Source organism: Amblyomma mixtum, chromosome 5, assembly GCF_055824585.1.
Source record: "Amblyomma mixtum isolate Tamu chromosome 5, ASM5582458v1, whole genome shotgun sequence".
NCBI lineage: Eukaryota > Metazoa > Arthropoda > Arachnida > Ixodida > Ixodidae > Amblyomma > Amblyomma mixtum.
This window is the reverse complement of record NC_143016.1, coordinates 46021922-46049513: the sequence shown is the minus strand read 5'-3', so window position 1 is coordinate 46049513 and position 27592 is coordinate 46021922. Positions and strand designations below refer to the sequence as shown.

General features: G+C 51.0%; 1 protein-coding gene across 4 annotated transcripts in view; it reads left to right on the top strand.

Annotated features, from left to right (window-relative positions):
- The window catches only part of LOC149341971 (uncharacterized), a 280723-nt gene that overhangs the window by 147315 nt on the left and 105816 nt on the right, over positions 1-27592 (top strand). For all 4 annotated transcript variants that reach the window (XM_089544275.1, XM_089544274.1, XM_089544276.1 and 1 more), the window contains exon 2: positions 12445-14570. In XM_089544275.1, the coding sequence (XP_089400401.1) occupies positions 12547-14570 (2024 nt within the window). In that variant the 5' untranslated portion in view covers positions 12445-12546. The remainder of the gene's footprint in view (positions 1-12444; positions 14571-27592) is intronic.

The window sequence follows — 27592 nt, the reverse complement described above, 5'->3', positions numbered from 1 at the left end:
TGCTTATCCAACTTCCTTAATTAATTTTCAACTTGAAACGTGACTCGTACACAACAGCCATCTCCAGCGCATGCGCAGGAAGCACCCAGGCTGGTACCTCTGGTATGCACGTGGGCTGTAGTCGGATCCAACTCAAGAACGCCGCGGCTTTTCCCCGTCAAACGACCCGTTTCCAGCCAATGGCGTCGGCCGATTCTCACGAACCTGCCAACGTGGCAACGCAGGGAGCGGCGCGACAATACAGATAGGGGACTATCCCCGACCATGGATGGAGGGGACTATCCCTTTTGATTTGCCACTCCCTGCATTGTCACGTTAGCAGGGTAATGAGAGCCGGCCGACGCCATTGGCTGGAAAGGGGGTCCTTTGGGGGGGAAAAGCCGCTTCGTTCTTGAGCTGGATCCGACTATAGGCCTCCGCTGCAGCTGTTTTTAAAGGTGCACTGAAGAGGAATCTGAACTTGTCTTTTTGCCGCGGGAACTCGATCTACACGTTCCGAGCTTTCTTAGAAACTCCGATTTATTGCCCTGTGTGGCCGATTTTCCTAATTAAATCGAATTAACGTCCGGTTCTCGCCTTTTTTTTTTTTAATTCTCCCTCGTACGGTGGGCGGAGTCGACCAACGCGTGGAGCGCCTTTCACCCAGTCCCGTGGCGGCTTGCCGCTCTGCCATCGGCGGAGTAATACGTAGTAGTCCGTAGTAGCAAATAGTCCGCGCGTATTTTTATTTCTTCGGGCTTACTTTGCGGCTATATTATCTGCGAATGAAACTATTTATTCATGGAAACCTAAAAAACAAAATAAAGCGAAAGCAAAGCCTCCACGGGACTGAGTGAAAGGCGCTCCACGCGTTGGTCGACTCCGCCCATAGTACGAGGGAGAATTAAAAAAAAAAAAAAAAAGGCGGGAGCCGGACGTTAATTCGATTTAATTGGGGAAATCGGCCACACAGGGCAATAAGTCACTGTTTCTAAGAATGCTAGGAACATGTACATCGAGTTCCCGCGACAAAAAGACAAGTTCAGAATCCTCTTCAGTGCACCTTTAACTCTCTAATGGTAGGGCAAATCCAGCAGAGCGTGTCTGTCGCCAGAGCTTTTCCTCAATTGTTAAACGACGCACGGGAGTGGCTGCGACAGCACTAAATTCCTTAATATCGGCGAGGAACGATTAATTACGCCGTGTCCTTCCCGGCACCTTTCCTGGCATCCTTCTGGCGGCGCCGTGGCGCCTACGCGAAGTGTCGATGTCGCGCCTTCACGCGCCAAAAAGGGCTCGCCGCATTTAGCCGTCCGGTTCGCAGTACACTGCGTATCTCCGAGATGCCTTTGGAAATTGCCCGCCAGCGCTGCCAGATGGCTGGACTGACCGTCGCCTTTTTCTTCTTCCCTCCTCGCCTCCGCCCCGCCATAACGAAGGGGCGGGGCAGTAGACAATTATAACACTTTCCCGACTATAATAATAACAATAATAAAAAGAAATGTCGTTTTGGCCCGCGTTTGAAAAAAAAAAAACAGAAAGGTAGTGAGATTGGAATCTGCTTTGTTGGCATGCTTGCACGAGAGAGTTTCGTGAGTAAAAGTAAGAGGAAGAATATAGGAAGCAACGGTGCATGTGCGGAACGAAGCATATTCACCTTGTTTTCAGAGCTTTGTATCTGGATATCTCGCTATAATATGGCTGCATAAGCAAAGATCTTGAGCACCGATAGTGAGGTTGCAAGAAAACGTGGCGACAGATCGCCGGAGTGTTTATTTGTAGCTCTTATTTTTTTCCTCTGGAGCGATTCGATCGAGGACAGCAGGTTTTGTTCACGTTTAATTCGCAGGTTTCGTGCTCAGTTGCAATGACGCTAGGGAGGGAAAACTCGATTTTGGAGAAATACGGTGTCTAAGTGGAAGAGCTGTACGGTTTGGTTGGTTTATGGGGTTTAACGTCCCAAAGCGACTAAGGCTATGAGAGACGCCGTAGTGGAGGGCTCCGGAAATTTCGACCACCTGGGGTTCTTTAACGTGCGCTGACATCGCACAGTACACGGGCCTCTAGAATTTCTCCTCCAAATAAATTCAACCGCCGCGGCCGGTATCGAACCCGCGTCTTTCGGGTCTGCAGCCGAGCACCATAACCACTGAGCCACCGAGGCGGCAGAGTTGTACGGGTGACGGCCTCTTTATTCATTGTCATGAGAGTTTAATAGATTTATTCATCTTTTATGCGTCTTTGCTCACGGAGACCTGCCGAGGTTTACTTTTATGCACATATCCACGCAAATTCAGCTAGTCAGATGATACAACTTAGCAGCACTGGTTTAAGTTATCTAAAGAGTTTTCATTGTATTAGAATATGCTGACATTATCTGGAGTCCACATCAGCAATATTTGATAGGCAAACTAGAACGCATTCAAAACTTAGCAGTGCGCTTTGTATACTCAAGCTTTTCCAGACATTCCAGCGTATCTAACCTACTTCCCAAAGCAGATCTTCACAGCTTGGCACAGCGTAGAACAACATCAAGACTAAAATTTCTGTTCTTACTTTATCATGGTGATTTGAACATATCAAGAGAAACATACCTCCAGGAACCGTTTCGTCACTCTTCGAGAACTAACCACGAGAAAGCACTTCATCAACCCATAAGCCATATTAATGCTCATAAATATTCTTTGTTTACAGCGGCTATATCTAGCTGGAACAAACTACCCTCGACAGCTGTAAACTGCAACTCAGTTGAATCATTCATAGAGCATGTCAATAGCATTGATTCATCAGTAATGCCACCGTGATAAAGCTATGATGCTGACTTTCATTTTTATTTTTTGTAACTATATTTGTTTCCGTGCTGAACCCGCTATTTTCGTTTATCTGAATTGGCATCATTACCACCACGATGCCGCTATGATGATGAATTCTTATTTTCTATTATATATGTACCTAACTAGTTCCCCTGTATTGTCTCCTTTGTACCCACTCCTGCATGGGCCCGAGAAGGGCCTGCAGTATTTGTAAATAAATAAATAAATAAATAAAAATAAATCGTGTTGAAAGATTGTAACAAAGCTCGCGAAAGCACCATCCAGGATTAGGTATCGCTTCCATCTGCTAAGGACAGACCCGTGCGATTTCTCAGTTGTTTCAGTTTAGTAGAAAGTATTCCCGGTCGCGGTGGCCGCATTTCGATGGTGTCAGATTGCAAGAACGCCTGTGTGCTGTGCGATGTCAGCTTACGTTACAGAACCCCAGGTGGCGTAATTATTCCGGAGCTCTCCACTACGGCGTCCCTCATAGCGCATGTGCCGACACGGGACTTTAAACCTTACAATTTGAAAAGTTCACAAAGTTACAAGTGTTAGCCTATCTGGTCCCTCACGGGTCGATCACCGTTTTAACATTCCTGCACTCGCTGCGATACCAGCTATGCCCTCCGACATCAAGCCGTAAACTTTGTTCTTGCGATAAAGTCAACGCCTATCTGATCTGGCCCTCCTCTCCCTGCCTTTTACTCTGAGTGCAAGTGCATGCATGCGGATTCAAGTGCACCTTCGTCACACCTATCAGAAAACACGTTGAACTCTATCGCATGGTCCCAATATGAGCTCCAGAAAGCAGGGTTTGGCATTTTCACGCGGTTCACTTGCTATGTCTCTGTATTTGATTTGTATCTGCTCCGTCTCTGTGCTTTCCCTGCCGCGGTTCTTTCACATGGAAGCTGGAATGTCAGCCACACGACGGTGGAGAAGAAATGAGATGCTGCACAAGCCTTAAGCTCGTGTTTGTTAATCGTGACAAAGGCCCGTGCATACATGGACTATCGTACGGGGCAAAGCGGCAGCTCTGAACAACACACTTTGCGCTAACTCGCTGCCGGACTCCACAGCACATCTGTGTGTTACGTTGTCCCTTCGAAGTAGTCGCACCTTTATCATACCGCGAGCGGTCCCCTTCGTGTCGCAACGGGACTGCAGAACCGCCCGCCATGCGGGGAGGGGCTGCGGTATGAACGCAGCTGACGTTTCGAGGACTGTCATCCGGGCAAAAGTGGCGTGCGCAATCTTCTTATCTTCACGAGTGCGCTGGAGCTCAGCGCAAAGCTAAGCGAATAGCTCGACGCGTGTAGTAAGCGCGTGCACACAAAGCTCTGTCTCTCGTACACTCCGAAACGCGGAAGTGTATGCGTTTTCCCCCGCAAGTCATTCGCCCGGCGTTTGTCTCGGAACCTGTGTGCATTGCGGCGCTTCTTTACGCTGTCCAGCTCTGTGTCCACTGTACGCATACATGCGTTCGAGGTCTAAGACGCCGTGAAAGCGAAATCCTGCCTCTTGATGTATGTACACAAGGAATTGCGCGATAGGTGGGGGGAATTGTAATGGCGCAGTGGGGAGTGAAGTGACATTGATGCTTCGCCATATCTCTGCCGGACTCGAGCGCCTGATTACCGGTTACAGTGTGTCACACGCCAAGAGCTCCCTCACTGTCGCGCGGGCCCAACCGCCGCCCTTCTTTCTTCTTTTCTACTTCTTTTCCTTTTCTCTTCTTTCCGAGGCTCAGCTCTGCGCCTACCAGGTTATTTGTCAGCCACCATCTCAGCCGCTGAACTCGACCACTGAGTACGCAAGCGACTTGCAGCACGCACGAACGAGCCGGCCTACTACCCTGTGCCTCTGCGATTGAACTTTGGGGGAACCCGTGAAATGATAAAGGGGTGCTTTCGCCCGGTACCGCTTTCCGTCGTTGAAAGGAACGCGTGTCGCATTGCTGTCGGTAATAATTTATTGTAATGAGTAGAACAATGATTGCGCGAGCGAAGTCACGACAGTGCAGCGGCATTAATGACAGTGACGATGATAATAGTATTAGGCAGCAGTGGTGGAAGAAGTAACAGCCTTTGTTTTGAATATAGTAGAAGTTCAATTAGTTGCAGTAGTTAGCAGCAATGGCAGGAGTAATAGTTTTTGTTCTGGCGGAGATAGTAGAAGCTGCATTAGTATTTGCACTAGTTAGTAGTAGTGTGGCATGGTATTGTGCTAAGGTCAGGTTATATATAGAAACAAAAATAAATTTTCTCTGCCCTCGCCAAGTATACCAGGCTTAGTAAGTAATAGTAGTAGTAGTAGTAGTAGTAGTAGTAGTAGTAGTAGTAGTAGTAGTAGTAGTAGTAGTAGTGACCAGAGCAACACTGAAAGTATAGGAATCGTAGAATTGTGGCAGTAAATTGTAGTATTTGTAGTGTGGGAAACTGCAGTACAGAGTAGTAACTAGTAGCATTAGTATTGCATCATTAATAGTGAATGAAAATGTTAATAAAAGCAGATTAAGAGAGGGCAAGACTACGCCGCTAAAAAGAGCAAATCTTAGTAAGATGCAGCAGAAAATACTCTTGTAAGAGGAACTATTTTTCAACGCTTCCAAGTAATGTTTCCTTCTTGCTGTAGAGCACACCTTTAACGGGGTATTATTCAGATTAGGGAGATCAAAACACCGATTACATAAAAGCCTAATTACAGTGAAGACACGAAGCGCACCGTTTGTAACAAGTGGCTATAAGGGTGGAGATTTTAAAGTGCTCCAAACGACCGCTAAATGCATCGCTTGGCACTTCGAAAATACATGAATGAGAAATGCCCCTTGATGGCAAAATACCATCATTAACTGCACACGCAGCAATATAGTTAAAGGGCCTCTGAGATGCACCTTCGGAGGCTTTACAACTCAAAATGGTGTCGTTAAGTGCGCGCACTCTATGAAATGAAATATTCGTTATTTCTCAGAGCTGAGTGAAAGTTCGAGCTTCACATTTCCTGCCTCTCTCAATCAAGAAGCTACAGCGCCATACTGAAAGGCCAGCTACTAAGTCATGGTTCTGCGAAACAACGCTGACGACATAGTTGGAGGAGAATGAGAGTGCGGCCTTTTTACTGTCTAAACTTAGTTGTGTGGACGGACGGTGACCTTACCCTTTCTCAAGCTAGCGTGTATACGCTGCGGTACGCACGGCTTCAGTATACTGTAAGTGCTGGTTGTATTGCTACCGTCACGCGTACGGTATGAGGGACACAAAATATACTGGAATGGGCACACCAAGTTTCAGCCGCAAGAATAACCCGTTAGGTGTTTTCTTCCGCCTCGAGGGGAATATTTAGCGGTTTTTCCCGGGAGATTAAATCAGATTCGCAGCCAGTTTTGAGTGTACTCATACCAGACTTCCAGATGCCATTTTGCCCCGTCTCTAGAGGATATGCGGAGGCCAGACCTCGCAGTGTCGGTGACCGGTCCGCGCACCATCACTTCGGTCTTCTCCTCCATCCCATACACAAAAACACAAACATACGGGCGCGCGCTGGCATAGCGACCTCGCAGAAATGCCAAGTCGGCCGGATTTGAATGCGATGCGATCGGCAACGGCCGGCCGTCCGATTCCCCTGCAGTGCATCCGACGCGCACTTTCCGAGCGCGTGCGCAAGAAAAACCGGTTGTTACAGATATCCCCGCGATTCCATCGGCCGATCCACGCGCGCCACGCCGCCAATCCTGCGAGTGTTGCCATCCTCGACAGGCGTTCCTGCAGCGTCTGCTTTTCCTCTTCTCTTCTTTCTTTCGTCGCCTCCCACTGCGCCAGGCGGCTGTGTTCGGCGGCGGGCCGTTCTGTCTTCTTCTCCAGTGCACTCCGTCCATCCGCTTTGCTTGGACGTCCACGCGTCGTTGCCTCGTGGAGGCCCGAGTACTGCCTCGTATTTTGCTCTCATTTTCTTTACCCCCTGCCATCCCTCACTAGACATATCTCGGTTTCCGGCCATTTGTTCCAGGGATGCGCAGAGAGCAACGAAACTGTTCTCCAATTCAGGTCCCTACACCCCGTACTGCTTGCCGCCCTACGCTAGCTTCCCTTTCTGGCTGCAAGAGGGGGGGATTAGAGAATGCAGATCTGTGCCACCCGCCGCCGTCTCGCCCCGAGTATACAACACGCGCAAGATGAGAAAAGAGAATCGTGTTCGCGCACGAGTCCGCTGGACCGAACAGAAGGGGGCAAGGGCAGCCGTAAAGGAGGTGGGGGGAGACGGCATGCTTCAAGAGCAGGGTCCACCCCGCTGGCCGGTTGGAGAGCAGGGCCGCACGCCGAACTGATGCATCTTCTGCGGTCCTCCGGAGCCGGCGCAGCGCTGCGGGCATTCGTCACGAAACCGTGGCCCCGCGCGCGCGCGCGGCAAGGTCATCGCAAGGTCATCGTGGTACTCCGCTTTGGTGCCGGGCCATTGCGGAGCAATTTGGCCGGCGTACGACGATGCCGATCGCCAGCGGCCGACGCCGCTCTTCCCTCATCGTCGCCCCGCGCCCCTGGTGGTGGAGTTCGGCACGCTCCGACTGATTGCCTCGCGTGCTCGTCGCCCCCCCCCCCCCCCTACCCCCTCCCTCCTCGGCCTCTTCCCCCCGCCGACGTGACCCCCCCCCCCCCCCCCCCCCCTTGCATGCACTGCCGCCAAGTGCACTGCATCTCCCGGGCCCCTCCCATCTCGAAGCAGTGAGCAGAGGAGAGCAAAGGCGGGAACGAGCCACGCGGCTCCGTTGTCACGGCTTCCGGCGACTTGTCGGCGCGAGATGACCGTGCCGGAGAATGACGTCGAGATCGAAGGACGGAAATAAGTATCGCAGTCAATAGCTGGCGGTGGCGTCAACAAAAACGACGACATTGTGGCTTCGGTCATATCTCCCTACCTTCTATTGTGAGCGACGGATTTGCCACCGCAAAGAAATATACTCTGCGGGAGCCCTAGGCATAGGAATGCAACGGCTCCTTTGTGCGGTCAGCGTGTGCGGGTAAATGGCACACTCGCCTTGGGGACCGATGAGGTTCTTCCTCCTCGACGGAAGTCAGCCGTATAAAGGCGTGTAACTCGCGATACACGTGTCTGTTTCTTCCTCTTTTTTTTTTTCTTGTCGTTCATGGCATGGAACGAGGAAGCCGCGGCACGAAATCTCCGGCGGTCAGCCGTAAGGACGTCGCGATGAGGTCTCGTCATGCCACCGCGGTCCTTTATGCTTCCCTTTTTCTTTTTCGTCCACCATTGCACCGCGCAGTCGCGAGCGGGTGGCGTTATTACAATGCTCTTCTAGGGGTTCCGGGAGTGGAACAGGCTGTCGAGGGGCCAAAACATGGCGCGTTTTATTTTTATCCTTGTTTTGCGACGAAGTTTTTCCTCGTCTACAATGCGGCGCTCGTGCCATCCTCTTCGAGTTATTTAAAAGAGAAGATGAGAAAGAAAAATAGTTGCGTAACGTTTCGCTAGTCATATCCACAATAGCCGCCTTATTCTGCGAATCCCGCAATATAACTACAAATAGAGTGCAGCTCAGAGAGAAAGAATCTTTCTCAAAATACATGACAACGACGGATATGGCTGTCCTGGTCCCTGCGTCGCTCCATCTCCGGTGTAAAACATGGACGCTCCTCATTCAAACTTACAGATAAGGAGAGAACGGAGAAATTATTGCATTCGTTTCACTTCCGCACACTTCACTCCCTAAACACCCGTCCTTGCTCTTTTCAAACGCATCTCTTCACACAGGCGCACGCGTCAGTTGGCGTTGCTAAGCTATGGGCGTCGGTGCGACTGCATACTGGTGGGCTCCTGGGGCGCTGCCGACTTCGGTGCCGTCCGGTAATGTATATACGCTCCCGAGTGCATATATACGGAGCTGCTAAAATTGGCATCTGAAAGTGTTTCTCCCCGACTGGCTTTTCTTTCGTTTTCATTTATTATTATTATTTGCGCGGAGATGGCGACCGCGTCACGCCCCGCAGCACAGAAGAAGGGTTGGTCGTTTTTCCGCAATTCACGGGCATCGCTTTCTAAGGGCCTCGCCTGCTGTCGGCGCCCCCTTGCCTGATGATGGCAGTGGCTCCGCTGTTCCGAAGGCCGTCGCTGTATTCGATGGGGAACGTGAAAAGGACTGGAACGCATTAGCCCTCACACCTTTGCCTTTGAGCGTCTGTTTTCATCCTCCTGCATTTTTGAGAATGCGTGCGCGAGTTCGCTCGAGGAAGATTGGTAAGGCGGGGCGTGTTCATTTGTACCACCCACAGTAGGGTATACGCTCCTGTGATCAACCCCGCGTTGAGTTTACCTGCGTATTCGGGCTACGCGTTTGCGATATCATAGCTGTGCGCATGATGGACCTCACTGGAAGCCCCCCAGACAATGGCTTCGACTGATTTCCATGACACCGCGGTTAATCCGACTATCGTCATCATCAGCCTGACTATGCCCATTGCAGGGCAAAGGTATCTCCCATGTCCCTCCAATTAACCCTGTCCTGTGCCAGCTGCGGCCACCCTATCCCCACAAACTTCGTAGTCTCATCCGCCCACCTCACCTCCTGGCGCCCCCTGCTATTAAGCCACGATTAACCCACGGTTAATTCAGTTTAATCTGCCACCCCCTGAGATGTCACTCCATCAGGTCCAAGGGGATTAACCATGACGTCATGAGAATCAGTCGATGTCATTGGCTGAAGGGCCTCCTTTTAGGCGCGTGTGCCTCTTCGTCCTTGAGTTGCACCGGAAAAGAAATTGTCAGAAATAGCTTTTTGCCAGTAAACGTGCGGTTGTCCCGTGCCACTATAAGTATGCGTGCCTATCTCAGAATACTGCGTGGCATCTCGTATCACAGGACACCACGAAGTTCTTCAGAAACAAAGGGATGCGCGGCTTCTCTGAACGCTACAGCACACTCTCAGCGAAGCCATTGGTTGTAATTATAGATTATAAAGCTAAAATGAAATTTCACACGATGCACTTGCTGAGATATTAGAGGCTTTTCTACATTAAACTGTCTTCAATTCTTACCTATACCGCAACGACCTTAGGCAGCTCTGCAGATTGCCATGGAAACCACTTGAACGATTTCACATTGCTTTGACGAAGACAGCTTGTGCTGACCACGTGTTTTCGTATTTTTCCTCTCTTTCCTTGTCAGGCCAACTTTGGCATGAAGTGAGTCCTTTATTTAGGACTCATATTAATCAATGATTTAACGAATGAAAACCATATGACGTCCACGCTGCACCGAGCTAAATCGGAATTCTTCCATTTCAATGGCAGCAGACAGCAACGTCGTTCGATAGCGACCTTTCGTAAAAGCAACTAAAGAATCGATAAAAAATTTAATTATCCAGATTTTTTTTTGCTTATTTCATCTTCCTGCAAATAAACGTGGGGTTAACCAGATTTCTTCTTCCTGCTGATAAACCTGGGGTCAACCAGGTGACTGAGGTAGAATATTTAATGATGGCCGGGAAACGATGTCTTAAAAGTAGCTTTTAACGTAAACTGCTCAACTATCTCGTAAGTTTCGTGTGCACCGTGTAAACTCAAATTCATGTCCATAATCATTTCCGCGCGTGCCTGCCTGGTGGCACCTGAGGGCACAACCCAATATACAAGGGACGACTCTTTTCGACAAATGACACTTCTTCTATTTCTAGTATTTGCTGCTGTATGAGGCAGAGTTAAAACGGTTGCCTTCATATTTCGTTCAGTCTTTCTAGGAACTGCGCGTTGCTCAAAGATCCGAATCAGGGCATATATGTCTACAGTCTTGACCAAAAGTCTCTAGACCACGGAATTTGCTTCTGAGGCGCATTGGGCAACCATGACACTCCTTTTGTTCTAAAACTCCGGGTTCAGGAATATATAGGTATCATAGCCCTCTAAACACTGGGCGGCTAAGGTAGTGCCCGACCCGTCGTCTCAGCAGGAAATGCAGGGTTTTGACCAAGGCTCTGGGGGACCGTATTTCGACTACCTCGAATGACCGGAAACACTCTTTGCTGCTGAAAGAAGGTGGCGCTTGGTCCGAAAACACCAGACCAGGCTGGCAGAACCAAACAAGTCACTTGCATTCAAGCATCCCACAGGCCCTCTTCCCGTCACAGCGCCAATGCATACGCAAGTAAAGGGGGCGCGGCATGCGCAGGACCGTGACGATTACGCGTGCCCCTCTTCTCGCGGCGCACGCCGTTTCCAATTACGGGTCCTCACGATCGTACACGGCTGTCCCTATGGCCGCTGTCAACCGCGAGACCATCGCCCCACCCGCCTCGGCTTGTCCATCAAGCGCGCGTATATTCCTCCGCGAATGCCTTAACGTCCCCCCGGCTCGGCCTCGCTACCTCGATTAGCGACCTCACCGCGCGACCACTCGGTTATCTCCTCCACCGATGGCTTGTTTAGCCGGTTCGCGTTTCTGCAATGAGGCGTCGTTCCTCCACCGTCAGCCGAGGTGGCCGCTCGCGCGTGTTTCCTCCTCCGCCAAGACGCACGGGGCATCAAGATGACCACTCGGGCCGCGCAAAGGTCATCGCAGCACGCGCGCGCCTGAAAAGCTTTGCGCCCTGCATAGTATGAGCGCTCGCGTGCTGCCGGTTCTCGGTTCTGGCGAATATGTGCGTGTATATATATATATATATATGTACATCTATGTGTGGGTTCCTCATCTAGGACTGTCTGGCGTCTACATAGGCTAGAGAACAGCGCTGTATAAGAAAACTCGCGCCAGACTTAAGACGTTCGTGTTTGGGCTGAACTCGGCTGTTCGGCAGCGACCCCTAGATCGAGGCGCGGTTCTGTCCTTAGCCTGCTCGCTTTCCATCCATCTCGGTGAAGGAAAGGCAGGCTCTCCTGTCATCCAGGGCCGCGTGAAGCCGATCCAAGAACTGACCTGGGCAGCGTCAGCGTCGCCTGTGCTTGTGTGCGTGAGCGCGTATGTATAGTGTGTGTATTCCTATGCGCACAGAGGTGCGTGGTTAGCGTAATGCCGCTGCCTATAAACGCACGCGAGGCTATAGCGAGTGCGCTGCGCTCTCGTCGCTCCCGGTATATCTCTATCGAACCGAAACGTCTCATTAGAAAGCCACGGCATGCGGTGGTTGCTCCGAGAGATCCATCACTCCGTGAGCGCACCAAGCTGCTTCTTTTGCGTGCGCCGCCGTTCTAGGTCTTGTTCCCCAGAGGAATCCATAGCAGTGTTGATAGCACTATAAGCACAAGTGAGGACCAGGAATGCGCCAGAAACGATAGATTGGAAAATAATAGCCAATTTGCATGTCACACCATCCTAGTACGTGGCCCATGATACCTGCAGCTATAAGTGCACCTTTTTCAAGCAGTATGGATTGCTTCAGCCGCATGTAGACATTGTTTCGTTGCACTCTCGTACGCTTCGTTCTTCTATCAATTTTTCTTTATTTCCTTGGTCAAATGAGAGAAATGAAGGCTTGCTGAGCCAGACGGTTTAGACACCTAGATATGCTTTGTGATTATAATTCGATCTTGCGTCATTAGATTTTTTTTTTGTTCTATGTGTGTATACCCGGCGCGTTTGCAGTACAAATCGCCGCATGTTGCCCTTCGACGTACTAAAATTATACAAATGTTTTCCTTCCTTTTCGCAGGTTCGGTCCAGGGACGGCAGTCGAGACATGGTTTGGCGCCGTCCAGCAGCATGAGCACCATGTAGAACACGCACGGAGAGCAATCGGCCACCAGCTTTTTCTATGGCAGCGCTGCCCGATAACGTAATAATTATGGAAGTTTACAACGACGCCGACTTGAGCGACCCTATCCCAACGTACAATGGCGAACAGAGTCCGCCTCCGGTCTTGCTCAAGCCATCGGCGACCGGAACGAAGGACTTCGTCACCGTCGTGTCCGTGGAGGACTCCGCCGGCGGCGCCTCGGGCCACACCGAACACGATAATTACGTGACGCTGTTGGAAGTCGACGAAACATCGAGCGCTACCGAGGAAGTGCTCGTGTACCGCCTTCCCGGAGAGAGGCTGGGCATGGCGCTCAAGTTCGTAGGAGGGACCGCTGCTGGCGATAACGTGTCCAGGGTGTTCATTCAGTCCATCACTCCCGAAAGTCCAGCCTCCAGGGCTCAGTGGAAGGTGTCCCCCATCAAGGAAGGCGACGAGATACTAGAGATAGGCGACACTCCCGTCACCTCGATGACGCGCCTGGACTGCGTCACGCTGCTCCGTGACTCTCCGGTATGCATCAAGCTCCTCTTGCGACATCAGTGCGAAACGTCGGGCCGGGCACGAAAGAATCCCCCGCCGCCGATTCCACCGAGGAAGTCCTCCATCGGGGGAGGCAGTGATATCGCCGTGTCAACAGCCAGTACAACGAGCGTTCGGCAGCACGTCGAGCTGTTCGAGAAGCACGCCTCGGGCGTCGAGCGCAGTCCGTCGCTGCGAAGGCCCTCCATTCCGCCGCCGCTGCCTCCGCGACGGCCAAAGTGCAGCTGCTCCGATTCGGAAGAGCCGTCGTCGACACCCGCGTTTCCGGGCATGTCACTGAGCATGAGACTTCCGGGCTGGGAAGAGCTTATGCGGAAGCGAGGCAGCTGCGACAAGGGAGACAGGCCCGTTCAGCCCGACTTCTACGTCGACCTCTTCGCCGAAGAGGAGAAGAAGGTGCTGGAATGCGAGTCCGACGATACAGGCAGCTCCGTGTCCACCGTCATCGAGAAGTTCTCAAGGGCGAGCACCGCCAACTCTAGTTTTTCCGAGCACACTCGACAGCAGTCTTTGGACAGGCCGCCCCACACTTTCGACCTCGAAAAAGTGCTGAGTCCCTTCGAGCAGCTCGAGCGAGAACTCGACGGCCACGAGGAAACGTGCGTGGACGATGACGAGCAAGACCTTGACTTTGTTGACGATCCGGGGATACTTAACGACGGCAAGGACGCTCTCTGCGACGTTCTGGGTTTACCGTCGCCCATCGCACCACCCGAGTCCTTTCAAGATCTCTCTTCGTCTCCACACCAGCACGTGACCGAAGACGTCTGCAGCGAAACCGAATACCGCTTTCCGTCGGACGAAGACCAGGAGTCGAGGCCAGACACTTTGTCGCCCCTCCAAGAACAAGAAGAAGGCTCTGACCAAGAAGTCGGCATGGAAGTTGACAGACACCTGCCAGCTGCAAAGGAAAATCACGCTGCCGCCGCCATGGCCTTGGACAAGCTATTACAGCTTGACTTCAGCTCGTCCGAGCCACTGACGCGTCATACCGAGGAGCAAAGATCCCGTCTCGAGCGCGAATGCTCCCCCGAGGAAGAGCCGGAGCACTTTGCACATGCCGATGACCGGGAAGACGACAGCGCTGCCTTCGAGCGTCGCGTACACGTGGAGCCGCTGCAGCCGCACCAGGAGCTCCTGTCATTCTCCAAAGTCGTCAAAACGAGCGAGCACTGCTCGAGCTCCACCGTCGTCATCCGCAACGGCCTGCTGGACTCGCGTGGCAGTCAAAACTTCTTCGCGACGCGGGAGGAGGTGGACACGTGCTTCGCGACGCCTGCCAATAAGGAGATCCTGAGCGAGCGGACAATTACCGTCTCCAGTCAGCGGCGGGACGAAGTGGTCGGGCGCTCAGCGAGCACGGACATTGAACTGGAACCGGAATACAAAGAGCCGCTCCGGACATACCAGAGCTCCGCTTGCGTCACGCTGACCCCTGGCAGTGGAGCTGGCGGTGAACCGGAGGGCACCACGAACGTCGCCTCGCGTTTCGACGACGGGTGAGTCGTTCTTGTGAAACGCTTGGCGCCCGCGCTTTCACCTTTGGGCGACCGGGCTTCATTAGCCAGTTTGCGGCGCTTGCCCAACGGTGACTGTGCAGGGCACGGACGCGTTTTACCGCTGCCCGGGTCGCGGTCGGGTCACGCTGCTACAAAACTCGCTCCGCATAAGGCTCGCCTTCTATTGGGCCCGCGCTGGTTCCTCATTGTGCCTCACGAAGACGCGTCACACTGTGCGACGTCTCAATTTATGGCGCTATTCAGCGACCCTTGCGCGCGGCCCGAGTGGCGTGCATCGTGCCCCTTTCCTCGCTACCGGACGTCCTTTCATGTCGGGCTTCCTGTAATTTATGTTCCTCTCGTGAATCTATTTGCCCGCGTAAGCAGCGGCTTCTTTAAAATACGGCGCGCTGCAGGTAGCTAGGCTTGTCCTCGATTCGGCTGCCCGCGGAAGGAAAAAAATAACGGTTCGTTCGTCTTCCTTAAGATGTCTTGGCGTAGCAAAGTATTCCTCGGATTCCTGGAAGACGGCCGTTCATGTGTGCCACTCTTCCGGCCGCTTCTTTTTCTCTTCCTATGCAAAAGCGCCTTTTTTTTTTCTGCGCTTCTTATTCAGGTGAGTGCTTCGAAGTCCGTTGGAAAGATAGCCGTTCCTCTCTGATCTTTTGATCAAGTTCCCTGTAGCGTGCGTAGACCGCGGACGATTTATCTGAGCGTCCTTGACATGTAAACACGAGAAGCGGCGGTTGGGCAGCCCTTTCGTCACGCGCATTGCCATCGGCGTATCGCAGGGAACGATAACGGAAGCGGCGCTTGGAGACCCGTTACAAAATCTGCCTTTTGTCAAGAGTGGCGGTTCTTCGCGTTTGCCTTCTCTGTGGAAAATGGTCCAGCCCGCGGCGAACGCGTTGCGCCATTGTTTGTACTTTTTCTCGTTTCGGCGGGCCTTGCTCAAGACTCACAGCGCTAGAACTTGCAGAAGGCCTTTCGAAGAGAGTGACAAGTCATGTACTATGTGAAAACTCGCGTTGTGGCTCACTCGGCTTTATTTTTGTTGGTAGGTGTTTAACCAATTGCTTGCGATAACGTCCGGGGAAACTGCAGGAAAAACCATTGGTGGAGTGATGCTGCAGCGCTGAGTAAACACCTTGTTGTACGCTTATTCATTGATATGTCCCGCAGCAAATGTTCTTGAACACCTGATAGTAATAGCTAAAGTATTCCAAATACATATTTCTTTACGAATTATTCTGAAAACTGGGACGTGGCATAGGACACCTGTAGGGTACATTCTCAAGAAATATGCTAGTACTGGGGCACTTAAATTCAGTCTCCTCTAAGCCCCAACACGCGGAAAATCTAGCAGGGTCTAGGTGGCGTCATGGCGGTTCTGCTCGGCCCCGACTCCTCGAAACAGTTTTATTCTCCGCGGCAGGCGTAATTCATAAACCTCGCGGATCACGACGCCGAAATACTTGTCCGGCACTTGTTATTTCTTTTTTTCTCTGCCGCATAATAAAACGGTCAGGGGGATGTGTACGAGTTCAACCATTCCACTGGCGACCCGGAGGAGTAAAAGGAACATCAAACGGAGACCGCAGCCGTCCCGCATGTACTAACTCATAACGGAGGTGGCGCAAAGGTGGCCCAGGGGGCCGACTAGCCTCGCCAGGACCCGCGAAGCACATTATTGGCACCTCCGCCGCGCATTCGGGCGGAGTAGTAGACATATATGTTTAGTAGTGCGGGGAGGAAGTGGAGGGGGAGAGGGAATGTGACCTTCTGTGACCTCATTAGCACGTAGTAGATCCGGTGGTCGCAGCCTTCGGTGCCGCTGGTCATCGGCCAATTCCGTGAATTAAAGAAATCACGACTGCCGGGTCGCTGGCTCCGTGTAAGCGTGCGTCGTGTCCTGCAGTGGCGCGGTCAAGCTAGGCGCCAGGAAATCTTCCTTTGCACCCGATATCCCCGCTGATGGATGGCGCTCGGCGTATTTCCAATTACCCGAGCCATGCGTCTCTGTCCGCCGTAGCAGCAGTGGCGCGGTCTCGGTAGGCGCGGGCCTTCATCCGTGTGCGTGAGTGTGTGCGTTTTCCGCCTCCCCCTCATTTGCCTCGGCGGTTTTCGCGGAAAGTGCGAGCAAATTCGCCAGAAGTATCCCCGCTGGTTTACTAGGACTACACAGCGAGCGTTGCATATTTTGGCGTGCCAAATTGGGAAGTTTGTGATTGATTGCTGCTAAAGTGGTGCGATACAGTGTTTTCTTGCTGCCTGGTCGAGAGATTAAAAAGGAAAACCGACAGAAAAGGCGGAGAGAAAATAGTAGTGAAAGAAATGAAATACCATGCACCGATACAGTAAAACATCCCGCGAACGGTGCCTGATTAGCCAGCCACTCATGCAGCAGAGTAGTGTGAGGATTTTCAGAGATGGCAAAACTGTACGTACGATGAACAGCTGGACGCCCCCACTCCAGCTGTTATGTGCTTTGTGTTGTGCGCGTGTGATTGTACTGTGGCCCACCAGATCTTCATGCGCGAGCGACCTGTATATATGTTTACATCTAATATGTACATATGTAAATAGATTTATTGACAATGTACCCCTCCCCCTGTCCTTTCTACTATCCCCTCACCCCTTTCCTTTCACTTCTACACACTGCCTGCTATCCTTTATTTCGCTGCCCCAGCTCAGGTGCTTCCAGTTGCGATAGCAGATGCCGGGGCAGCAAACATTCTTTTACCTTCCATATTAAATGTACCAATAAAAACTACTACTACTACTACTGTACGTGACGCATACATGCGGCTCTTCGCAATAGGTGAGGTGCATGGTTAGACCCGCAAACTATGTTGCTGGTTTGGTTTGGTTTGGTTTGGTTTGGTTTGGTTTATGGGGTTTAACGTCCCAAAGCGACTAAGGCTATGAGAGACGCCGTAGTGGAGGGCTCCGGAAATTTCGACCACCTGGGGTTCTTTAACGTGCACTGACATCGCACAGTACACGGGCCTCTAGAATTTCTCCTCCAAAGAAATTCTAGCCACCGCGGCCGGGATCCAAACTATGTTGCATATTAGCTAGCGAATGTGGGCTTTCTTCAGCTTAGTTTGAGCTACTAAGTAAAATGAATGCGGCAAACATGGCTGAGCCGCACGAATATAAAAGCAAGGATGCACTCTCGCTATTCCTCTTCGGTAAATACGGAACTGAAACTCGTGCAGCAAGTTCGTAGCCGGAATTATCTTTAGGGAAGGGACAGGGATAATTTCTTGTATTGAAACTGAGCGACGGTTTCAAATATTTAGGGGAATCTCCCAAGGTATAGTAGATTATTAATAATGGAGCAATTACTCATTCGCAAATTGAGGGAGTGGGAGCTCTCCCGTTTCTTCTTTGAATACGGGCCTTACACGCCTGTTATTCAGCAAGAATAGCCATGGGTATGAGGAAGTGCATCACTTGCGGGCAGAAGAAAGCGTTCTTAACCTGAGCCCTAGCTTGTGAGTAGAACGCATACGCTCAGAAGGGCCTCTAGCAGCTCTGCAAAACGAGTACTGCAAGTACCCCTAACCTGAGTGGCAGAAGTTTGAACGGGCAGCTAATCGGACAAACTGCATCAGTGATCCCGTGCAAATGCCACGTAACCAGGACTCCTACTCGCTCACTGCTTTAGGTCACCGAAACAACCCACGGAGTATCACTAATGATCTAACGGGGTCGCGCGGGCAAGTTTTTTTTTTTTTTTTTCATTATGCAGCGAATACTTGCTCGCAAAAGAGGCTGCTTGTCTTCCTTCCGCCGGAAATCTTTCGGTTGCTACACAGTAAATGAAATAGGCGCCTTCGTGAGCGACAGGCCTGATAGTAATGCACGCATTCGTGCAATCGTGTTAGGCTGACGCTTCTATAGCGGGTCGGCTGAACGTCCGGGTTCGTTTTCCAGAAGCAGTGCACAAGCAAAGCGCGCGTCAACCCATATATTGAGCGGGCGCTGTAGTCTACACGGACTAGCTGTCTCTGACTGCATGCTGAGAGCGCTTATACATTGTGTTAAGCTGCTCGTTCTCGGTACGAGTAGCGAGCATCGGCAGGCACGCAAGGTCAACGCGGGCGAGCCCCGAGAAATCGCACCGCCTTCATTTGCCTTCGTGAATATGTGCGGGAAATAGAAAAGACACGCGAGGGGCTGTATATATGTGTGTGTATGGGAGGGGGGAAGTGGGGGATGTACGATCGCACTCATGTATATACCTGTAGTCACACGCGTTGGCGCGCAGTCTGTCTCTGAAGATTCATCGTTCTTGCCGATGCCCCACCGCCTGGCGTGTTGAACGAGACCTATGGGACCGCCTGTAGCTACATGTTATATACTTGCTTGGACCCTGACTAGCGGTACTGCGCCGTTTTTGAAACACATGTTCTCGTGCGAGCCAGTGCAGGTCGTACGCGTACGGAGTGGTTACAATTTGTCTTCGCCTCTGCCTTTGGTGCGGACGCGGTTTTCTTGTCGCCATGCTCCTCCTTGTTAAGGGGGACCCACATACCGCTCCTTCTCGCTTCGCAGACGAGTGTTTCGCGTGGATCCAGGGTGGTCCTCCGCTGGAATTCCCTGCCAGATTTATTGCGAGCGACGCTGCGTTGTAGTTCGCGTTAACGCCCCATGGATGGGACGAGTGGAAAGGTGGGAGGGTCCTTCCACTTATCACTGCCCTGTCGTTAGAAAAAAAGTTCACCGTCAAGGAAGGTTGCGATGAATGAAAATCAGCGGCCGTGTTCTATAAGCTGACCATTGTCCGCGGTCCATTTCTCATTCATTTCGTTCTCTGTCAGTGGTCACTCAAACATACCCCCGGCATTCAAGCGTTTGTGCAAGCGACCCGGTCATTCGGTGGTTGGCGTCCGGACCTCCCCATTGGTTGCATAGAGCATCCAATGGCACACCAGTGGCCAGGTCCGGTCGCCTCCTGTTGACACGATCGCTGCGATGCGCCTTACCATTGGCTGCACATTGCATTCAATTTCAGCCAATGGCGAGGCCCGGTTGCCAACTTCCCAATGGCCGGGTCGCTTGCCACAGACGTTTGAATGCCGCGGCTATATCTCAGTGACCAATGACAGAGGACCGAATAGACGCCATGTGGAGAATGCAAAATGGCCCAGCCTCCGGAACGATGATGCAAGGATTTAAGCTATGGGCGCCTTCTGATCATAAATTTTGTGGTCTAGACTTCCCAGAGCGTTTCTGTACATGTTCAGCTATTCGCTTTTCACTATGCCGCACTGTCTTTACTATCCCGTGCTCGTTTTTCTTTTTTTTTTTTCGTATCATGTCGTTTCACATGAATGCGATTCTCGCCTGCGACGCTGCGAATTCTGTCGGTCTGCGACTGGGGAGGGCCGTCGGTCTAGCCGCAGACAGCCTGCGACCGAGTTCCGTCCGGTTGGAATTCAGTCGCAGCGTCGGTGTGTTCGCTCTGCGACTGACCAATGGGCAGCGCCGAGACGACATGTGACGTCACGTCACGCGCCGTCTCGGCGTGGGGTCACGTGGGAGCTGTTCCCGCGGCGTAAGCAAAACTGTTTATTCTAATCAAAACATACGAAATATTGCCTTGCATCTAAAAACACGCTGGCCATAACATCATCAACACATTCCGTGCAGCGTTTCTGTCGCGTTTAATCGAGGGCTGTCTATGCGAACATTTCATTTCATTTCATTTATTGGTTTTGTTTGGCCAGTACAGAGACTGCAAACAAGGGAGAGCAAGCTAAAGGCGCCTAGTAGCGCCTGACAGAGGCCTGCCCTCCCCATGTAAAAAAAATAAAACAAAGTGGCACTTGGCAATGGTACAAAGTTTCCATAAGTAACAGAAACTAGAAAAGCAGCGGATATATTGACAACAAAACAGAGATCAGGCATGCATAGAGCTAAGCACAACAAAACTAAGATCAAAACATAACAAAGACAAAAACTGATTAGGTAAAAGAACACCACAACTAGCTATAACAAAAATATTCATGAACAGTTTTCCTAAATCTGACCTCGGACATATTTTGTAGTGACAATTCTGTTAAATATGGATAGGTGTTTAATGTATGAGGAATTATGTGAGTTAGTTTTTGGAACCCATAGTTTGTACGGGATTTTGATGCATGGTATTGAGGGTGCCTAAGACTGTATGCTGTTTGGGCAATTAAATATGTGCTCTCGAAAGTCTGCCAGTTTCCTTTCATAAGGTTTCTGATATAAACAGCAAGCTTCTTGTGGTAAGCCGCCGTGATGGTTAGCAGTCTATGGTTGAGGAAGGAAGGACCCGTGCTCTCACTGTAATGTAAATTATCAATCGCTCGTACAGCTCTTTTTTGTAAAGTAAGTACTTTCACAAGATTGGTTGAGGTAGTCGTTCCCCAGATCAACAAACAATATTGTACATGCGAAAAGACTAGAGAGAAATAAATTTGTAGTTTGAATTTTCGAGGCAGTATTGTGCGAAATTTATTTAGGATACCAACAGAAAACATCGAGCAACCTTACGTGTCCCTCTGACCGAATTCGCTGGGTACGCGTTGCATGTGAAAGCACTGTGCGAAAATCGCACTGCGGCGTCACCGACTAGGCCGACTATTTTCGTTCCAGTCGCAGCATGTCAAAAGGCCCTAAAGCCTCTCCCCTTTTACCCTCTCGCGTTCGTGCGTTATGGCAACACTCAACCTGACTCATTACGAGGACTTCCCAGCGTATGTCTGCACATCCGCGTGAGATCACTGGCTCTAATCAGTTCAGCAGCTTTGTTAACTGCGCATTTCAGGATGCGGAGTCTGCTTAGAAACCCGGAGCAGAGCGCAACGCAAAAGAACATTCTGCACATGTTCGCGGCTCCCCTGTGTCCTGCCATGTGCTTACTGCATAAGGGCGCGGAAAGTCACTCCATCAAACGCTATTCGCAACTTGCATTGGCTATAGGGGGCGCCACAGAAAATCCAATATGGCTGCATTCTGTAGAGATAATCCGGCAGCCGCGTTCTGTTGCGCTGCACTGAGCCTCCTGTTAGTGCGAATGTGCGATCTTAGGGGAAGAAGGTCATAATGCAGATCATGTGCACTCTGATTCGAAGATATGCACGGTATCTTACGTCGCCGTAAAAGCCCTCTGTGTGTAGAAATGGCAGCTGCAAAAGGAAACGCACAACGGAGGTGTTGCTGGTCTGGTGTGCAATCCGTTCGGCTGTTGACACCGTGCAGCGGTAGGTGCGTCTCTAATCGCGCGAACAAAGGCGGCGTGGAAACGCGCGGCACATCGACGGAGAGCAAGCACGGGTACCGAGAAAACTTCCAGCTTTTATCCGATTCAAAGGTATTCGCGGATGCCAGCATTTCGATACGCGGCTGTGTGCATACACGCAAATAGTACGTGCATGTCGAGCTCGCAGCTGGGCCTCGTTATCCACCTCAGTTCAGCACACACGCCGTCCCATCTGGCTGCTGAGACAAGCAGAACGTGAAGCATTTCATGGTCTGAGCGCAACAACAAAGCAATTGAATATAAAGTAATAAAGTAGCAATAAATATCTGCAGTGCGCATTTCCTCCGCGCCAGGGGTTTTCCCAGGAATTGGAATTGGGAGGGGGGGTCTAAATTTCTATGGGGGGGGGGGGGGGGGGGGGAGGTGTTGGATGTAGTAGAGAAGCGGCAGCCATTTAAAACTGTTTATTTGTTTCGTTGATGTGTCGTGTGGGATTAGCGACGTTTATGATTCCAACACTTAAAGATTGCTTTACACAAGGACTAAACTCGTATGAATGAACAGACACAAGTTAAGAACAAGGCCTACATAAACAGTGTCGACAAATTACGCGGCAGTCCAGACTACTAGAACAATACACCTTCTATAAAAAAAAAAAACTGGCTGTTCAACTCCACCTGGGTAACGCAGAGGTGGTAAACTCCGTAAAACACGCGCACCTGTGCTCTAGCCCTACGCACAAGCGATACACTGGTCTTGAAAGCACGGCCGTAATAAGAAACGGAAGAATTTCGTCCCTAGAGGGCACTTTTCATAAGTGTCTGAGCCTCCAACGATGCAACAGTCTATGAATGGCGTTCAGCAACGTTCTTGTTGCGCTGTGAACAAAACCATGACTATGAATGACACTGCGAGACCCCTATGATTCCAAGCACGCTGCTCTAAGTCGTCTGAGTCGCCGCCATACAACACGCTGCAGGCTTCCATTGGGTGTCACCACGTGGCGCCACCGTCTTGTTGCACGCTTCCCAAGCTTGCGTCCCGGCCCTAGCGCTTTGAAACCCGGGTGGTCGTTGTATTCGCCGTACATTATTTCGTGGGGAAGTTGCGGTTTCTTCCACCACAAGCCAGCTATGGACGATTTGTCTCTTTACATATATGCGTTTCTTAGGAATCCTTAGGGGTGCCTTCAGGAAAACAACGGAAAGGGTAGGGAAATCATTGCTCTGCTATGATTTTTTTTTTTTTGAAGCACCATCGGTAGGCAAAGATTATGACTGACGTAAATCGTTAACAAGCCCGAGGGGAATATTTTTCATCAGAGATCGCTTGAAAAGCCAGGTAGCTCCGGCTTTAAATATAAGTGATATACCTTCTACCTCCTCGGTACCACAAATGCTAAGTGCTGGTGCCGGCTGCGGGTAGCAGCTCTGCGTCTCCGCAAAGCTCAGCACAGCCTCCGAATTTAGTGCGCATCCTGCGGCTATTAACTGCAAGCAGTGGATACACTGACTCGCGCAGGAAACAGCTGTTTTTCATTTCTTACAAATTACCTGAACGGCCAAGTGGTCGCTGCTTGAAAATGTTTTCAAGCGTGGTTCACAATTTATATCAGTCAACATCGCTGCACATCAGTGGTGCTCAGAAGAAATCGTCGTGGCAGGAAAGCTTTCTCCAAATCGTCGTAGTATTTCTTGGTCGCAGGTTTATCAGTGTGAACCTTGGATACGCTGAAAACTTAAAGCGGCGCGAAAAAACGAAGACGGTGCAGAAATGCAGAATCGATCTAACTCTGCCGTTTGTGTGCTTCATCGTTGTCCTCGATTTATGGTGCTAATTTGAATTTTCGTGATGAATAATGACTTGCCGACATCTAGATATTAATTAACTCGGTTATATATTCCTTCTTGAGCCTAGAATATAGAGAAAACGCATGCTCGTATACCGCGACTTTGACCGCACAGATAGTGCGCTGTGGCTGACAGACAACACGATTGCTTTTATGGCTTCTGCCTTTAACGTATGTCTTACACGCGCACATGGACATTATATTAACTTGTTGCTCTGGCTGTGTGCCAAAGCGTGAACCAGAGCGCAGTAATGCGCTCGTGTAACTGCGCAACTGAACTGATGAGAGTACAGAAGTTGGGTGGGAGACGCCGGATCAAGTCGTACGCCGGTATCATCTCTAGGGTGGTACCGGAGGCGGCCGCGTGGCGGCGACACCGTTCGTGAAAGTTTCGAATGCGGTTTGAGTCGATAGCTTTTGCTCCTCAAGCGTACCTTTTTCCGTTGTGTACAACATATTCCAATTTCAGCATTCTTATTCATGCAAGCCCTGTTCTTGCGGTGATGCCACTTGGCAGCGGATTTTAGTAGGCTCAATTCATCGCACAGCACAAAGAGCGAGAGCTGTTTGCGCGAGGTCAACCTAGAAGACTGAACGGCCGCTATGTGACGCGCCAAAACTCTGGTTAGTGCTTTGCTTTCGGAAAACCATAACAAGGACTGGGCACGATTTCTCGTCCACGCCCCAGGAAGCCACAGCGATTCCGACGGCCACCAAACGTGCTGCAGCTCTTTAAAAGGAGCGAGCATTGGCCACTCCTGCAAGGTTTTCTTCCCCTGAGGCCAACCTTCCGGGCCTGATATAGTTTTGCAATCCTTCTTCTTCCTTATTGCTCAGCGCGGATGTCAGAGATGTTGGCGCCTGGAAGTGCCAACTTCCCTTTACTTTTTTCCCTCTCTCTCTCTTTCCTTGCAATGCCTGCGTCCTTGGCGCGCTTTTTTGCGACTGGAAGCGTACTGGCATTGCCTGATCCGCCCAGTGTCCATAGCGGCGACGAGACTGTGCGCTGCTTTTGTTTTTTTCTTTGCTCTCCCGATTTGCTTCGCTTCTTTATCCCGCAACACTGCCAGGGCGCCGGCCTGGCGTCTCTGTTGGGACCGTTCTCTGGCACTCCGAGAGATAAAACTCGCTTCAAATACCTCCCGTTGTAGCTGCGCCGTTTCTTTCATATATTTTTTTTCTTTTTCCCTCTGCCTCTTTCGTCTTCTCTTCTCAGCTAAACAAGCCGGAAGAGTCTGGCGTCTTAAATCTTGCATCCTTTTTGTTCGGTATTCTATTCACTTATTCTTTCTTTCTTTGGAGTCAAGAACTCGGAGGTTCCAATCGGATGCGCGCCCTTTCTGCGCGCAAGCTGCGACGTTTCGTCGGGCTCTCCGTATCCGCTCGTATATACGCAGCTATCAATGCGCTGTCGCATGATTAAAAGGCTCGCTTAAGACTTATAGGGGCGGCCGTGTATGCAGGAACGGCTCGGTAAGTGCATTTTGCGGTCGCGAACCGGTTTTAGCGCTCCGTTTTTCCTTTGTTGCTTTTGTTTCGTTGTCAATAATGTCCCTGTTTTCTTCTTTTTTTTTTTTTGGCTCGGTCAGCAATCGACGCTCACACGAAACGGAGCTGGCTCGCAGACAACGAGCGGCGCCGGTTTCGGCCCGAGATATTTGTAAACACGACCTCGTGTTCTGCCGGCTGTCTCACTGACGAATGGGCCGCTCGTCGGCATTTCCATAAGTGGAGTAAATTACGCAGACGACGTGCAGCGCCGGAACTTTTTTTTTCCTTCGCGCATGCTGTTTTCTTTCTCTTTGTGTTTTCACCCCTGTTGAAATGCAACGCTTCCATTTATAAATGATTGGGGTGTCCACGAAAGGCAGGACAGGTTATTTTTTATTATTAGAACGAAGAAAGGCAGGTTTCTTAAGTTACAGAACGAAATCCCTACGTGGCTGACACTAAATCCGTTAATTTCACTGAGGCTGGCCGTTTGTAGGAGCGGTCGGCTTCTGTATGCCAGTGCCGAGGTCACTGAATCCTACCACGAATTTAGTTATTCGTTCGCTATAGTATTTTGTTGCGCTCGATGTTTTACAGGTTTTGAGTGAGATAAGATCCCACAGTGGTCCACTGGTTATAGGATAGCTATATGCTTCTTTCCTTCCTAACAGGTACTGGGTATGATTAGGAAGTTTGCGGAGATATGGTGGCCGCAGCTCTGGCGCACGACGGGGTGTTCATATGGGAGAGATATAGGAGAGGTCTTTGTCATGCAATAGGCGTAGTTAGGCTGGCGACGACGACGATGATGATGATGATTACCGGAACAGGTTCATAATCCGCCTGAACACTGAACTGAGCTATGAAATCGTGCGTGGCCGACAGTCTAACACAGAGAGAGAAAATCTAAGAGTCTTGCGCGAAACCATAAAGTTTATTTGCTGTCATTCCACGGAAAACCGGAAACCACAGCAATCTTATTCGTGCGTTCAAAGCTTTTACAGCACCCACTGACGTTACGAAGCAGCTAGAAATTCTACTCGCAAATGCGATGAATGGCGAAGATAATCTATTTTTATTTTATGGCCATCTATATGTGTTACTCTTCACAGTACGAGCTTACATTATCTTGAGCAAAAAAAAAAAAAGAAAGAAAAGAAACGCCCATCCGCGCGCGCAAAACGACCCTGCAAATTATGCGCTTCATCTTTATTCCCTTCCGCTCCAGTTCGCCCTTCACGCAAACACAGACGCACTTAGAAAGCGCCAAGCACCGATCGTAAAAGGCATTTCCGAACAACGATGCTCACATCCGAAGCGGATAATCCTCCTGCAAACTGAGTTGCCTTTGCGAGGAAGGAAGACGAGCTTTTAAAAGGCGCCCTGTTTAGCATGCAGCTATACTTTGTTTCTTCCGCCGCTTTACGATTGTCGCGCCCCCCTCCGGCGCCGCCGGCGTAGACCCGCGCTTCTCCGTACGCGCACTCGTTCTCGCGCCTTTTATCTGCTTTTTAACCCCCATAGCGGAGCAGCGCGCGCCGTGCGCTCTCCGTAAGATGAAGTGAAGCAATTCCTTTCGGGCCGCACGATACACTTTTCTTCTTCCTTCTGGGGCGCGCGACCTCTGACTCCGGCCGCAGAGGCGACCCAGAGCCGCTTGCCGCCGCCCCCACGCTGAGCCGCTGCGCGAGCGGCGGGACTCCAAAGAGGCGAACGGCTGTGTGGTCCGTGTCAGGCGCTCATTTTATTCATGGAGCCACTCGAGACGCGCTGCTCGCGCACGCGCCGGGCCTGTCTGGGGCGCGTGCCGCGATTCCCAAGCGATGCGGCAGCAATCCAGCTCGGCTCTCGGCGGGCGGCGGCGGCGACGGGTCTGGCAGATACCGAAGGGCGTCGTCGCCTGCATGGGCCGAGCCGCCACGCGCCTCCCCGAGAGCCGAAATCACTTTCCTACACGCGCACGGGCCAAGGCACCGACGGTCTTCTTGGCTGCTGCCGCTTTTATTACTCTTCCTTGGACTGCTCCTCCGAATAGACTGGATTCATGGATATACCGAAGAGTATTTGCCAGTTGCGGGTGCTGAGATGGACGGCGCTTGAAGTTAGAAGTGAAGTACACGCTGTGTAAGGTCAGTTCAGAACGCGCTCGAAGCAGACCTAAGTGAGTTAGGGTAATGGCGCTCCCTTATTATTTTTGTTGTCGTTCTTGTCGATTTCGGATCCTCAGCGGAACTTCTGTGCTTGTATTTACATACTGCCTCTGTGTTATTATTATCTTTTTTTTTGCGTGTGACGAGCCATTTCGTTCAGCAGAGTGTCCTCTAACATGATAATAAAGTCTAACAAGAAGTGTAAATCAGGCGTAAACGCAGTTGTCATTGAAGTTTCAGTTCATCACTGTGAGACGCAGGGGCGCGCACGCACGCTCATACACATAGA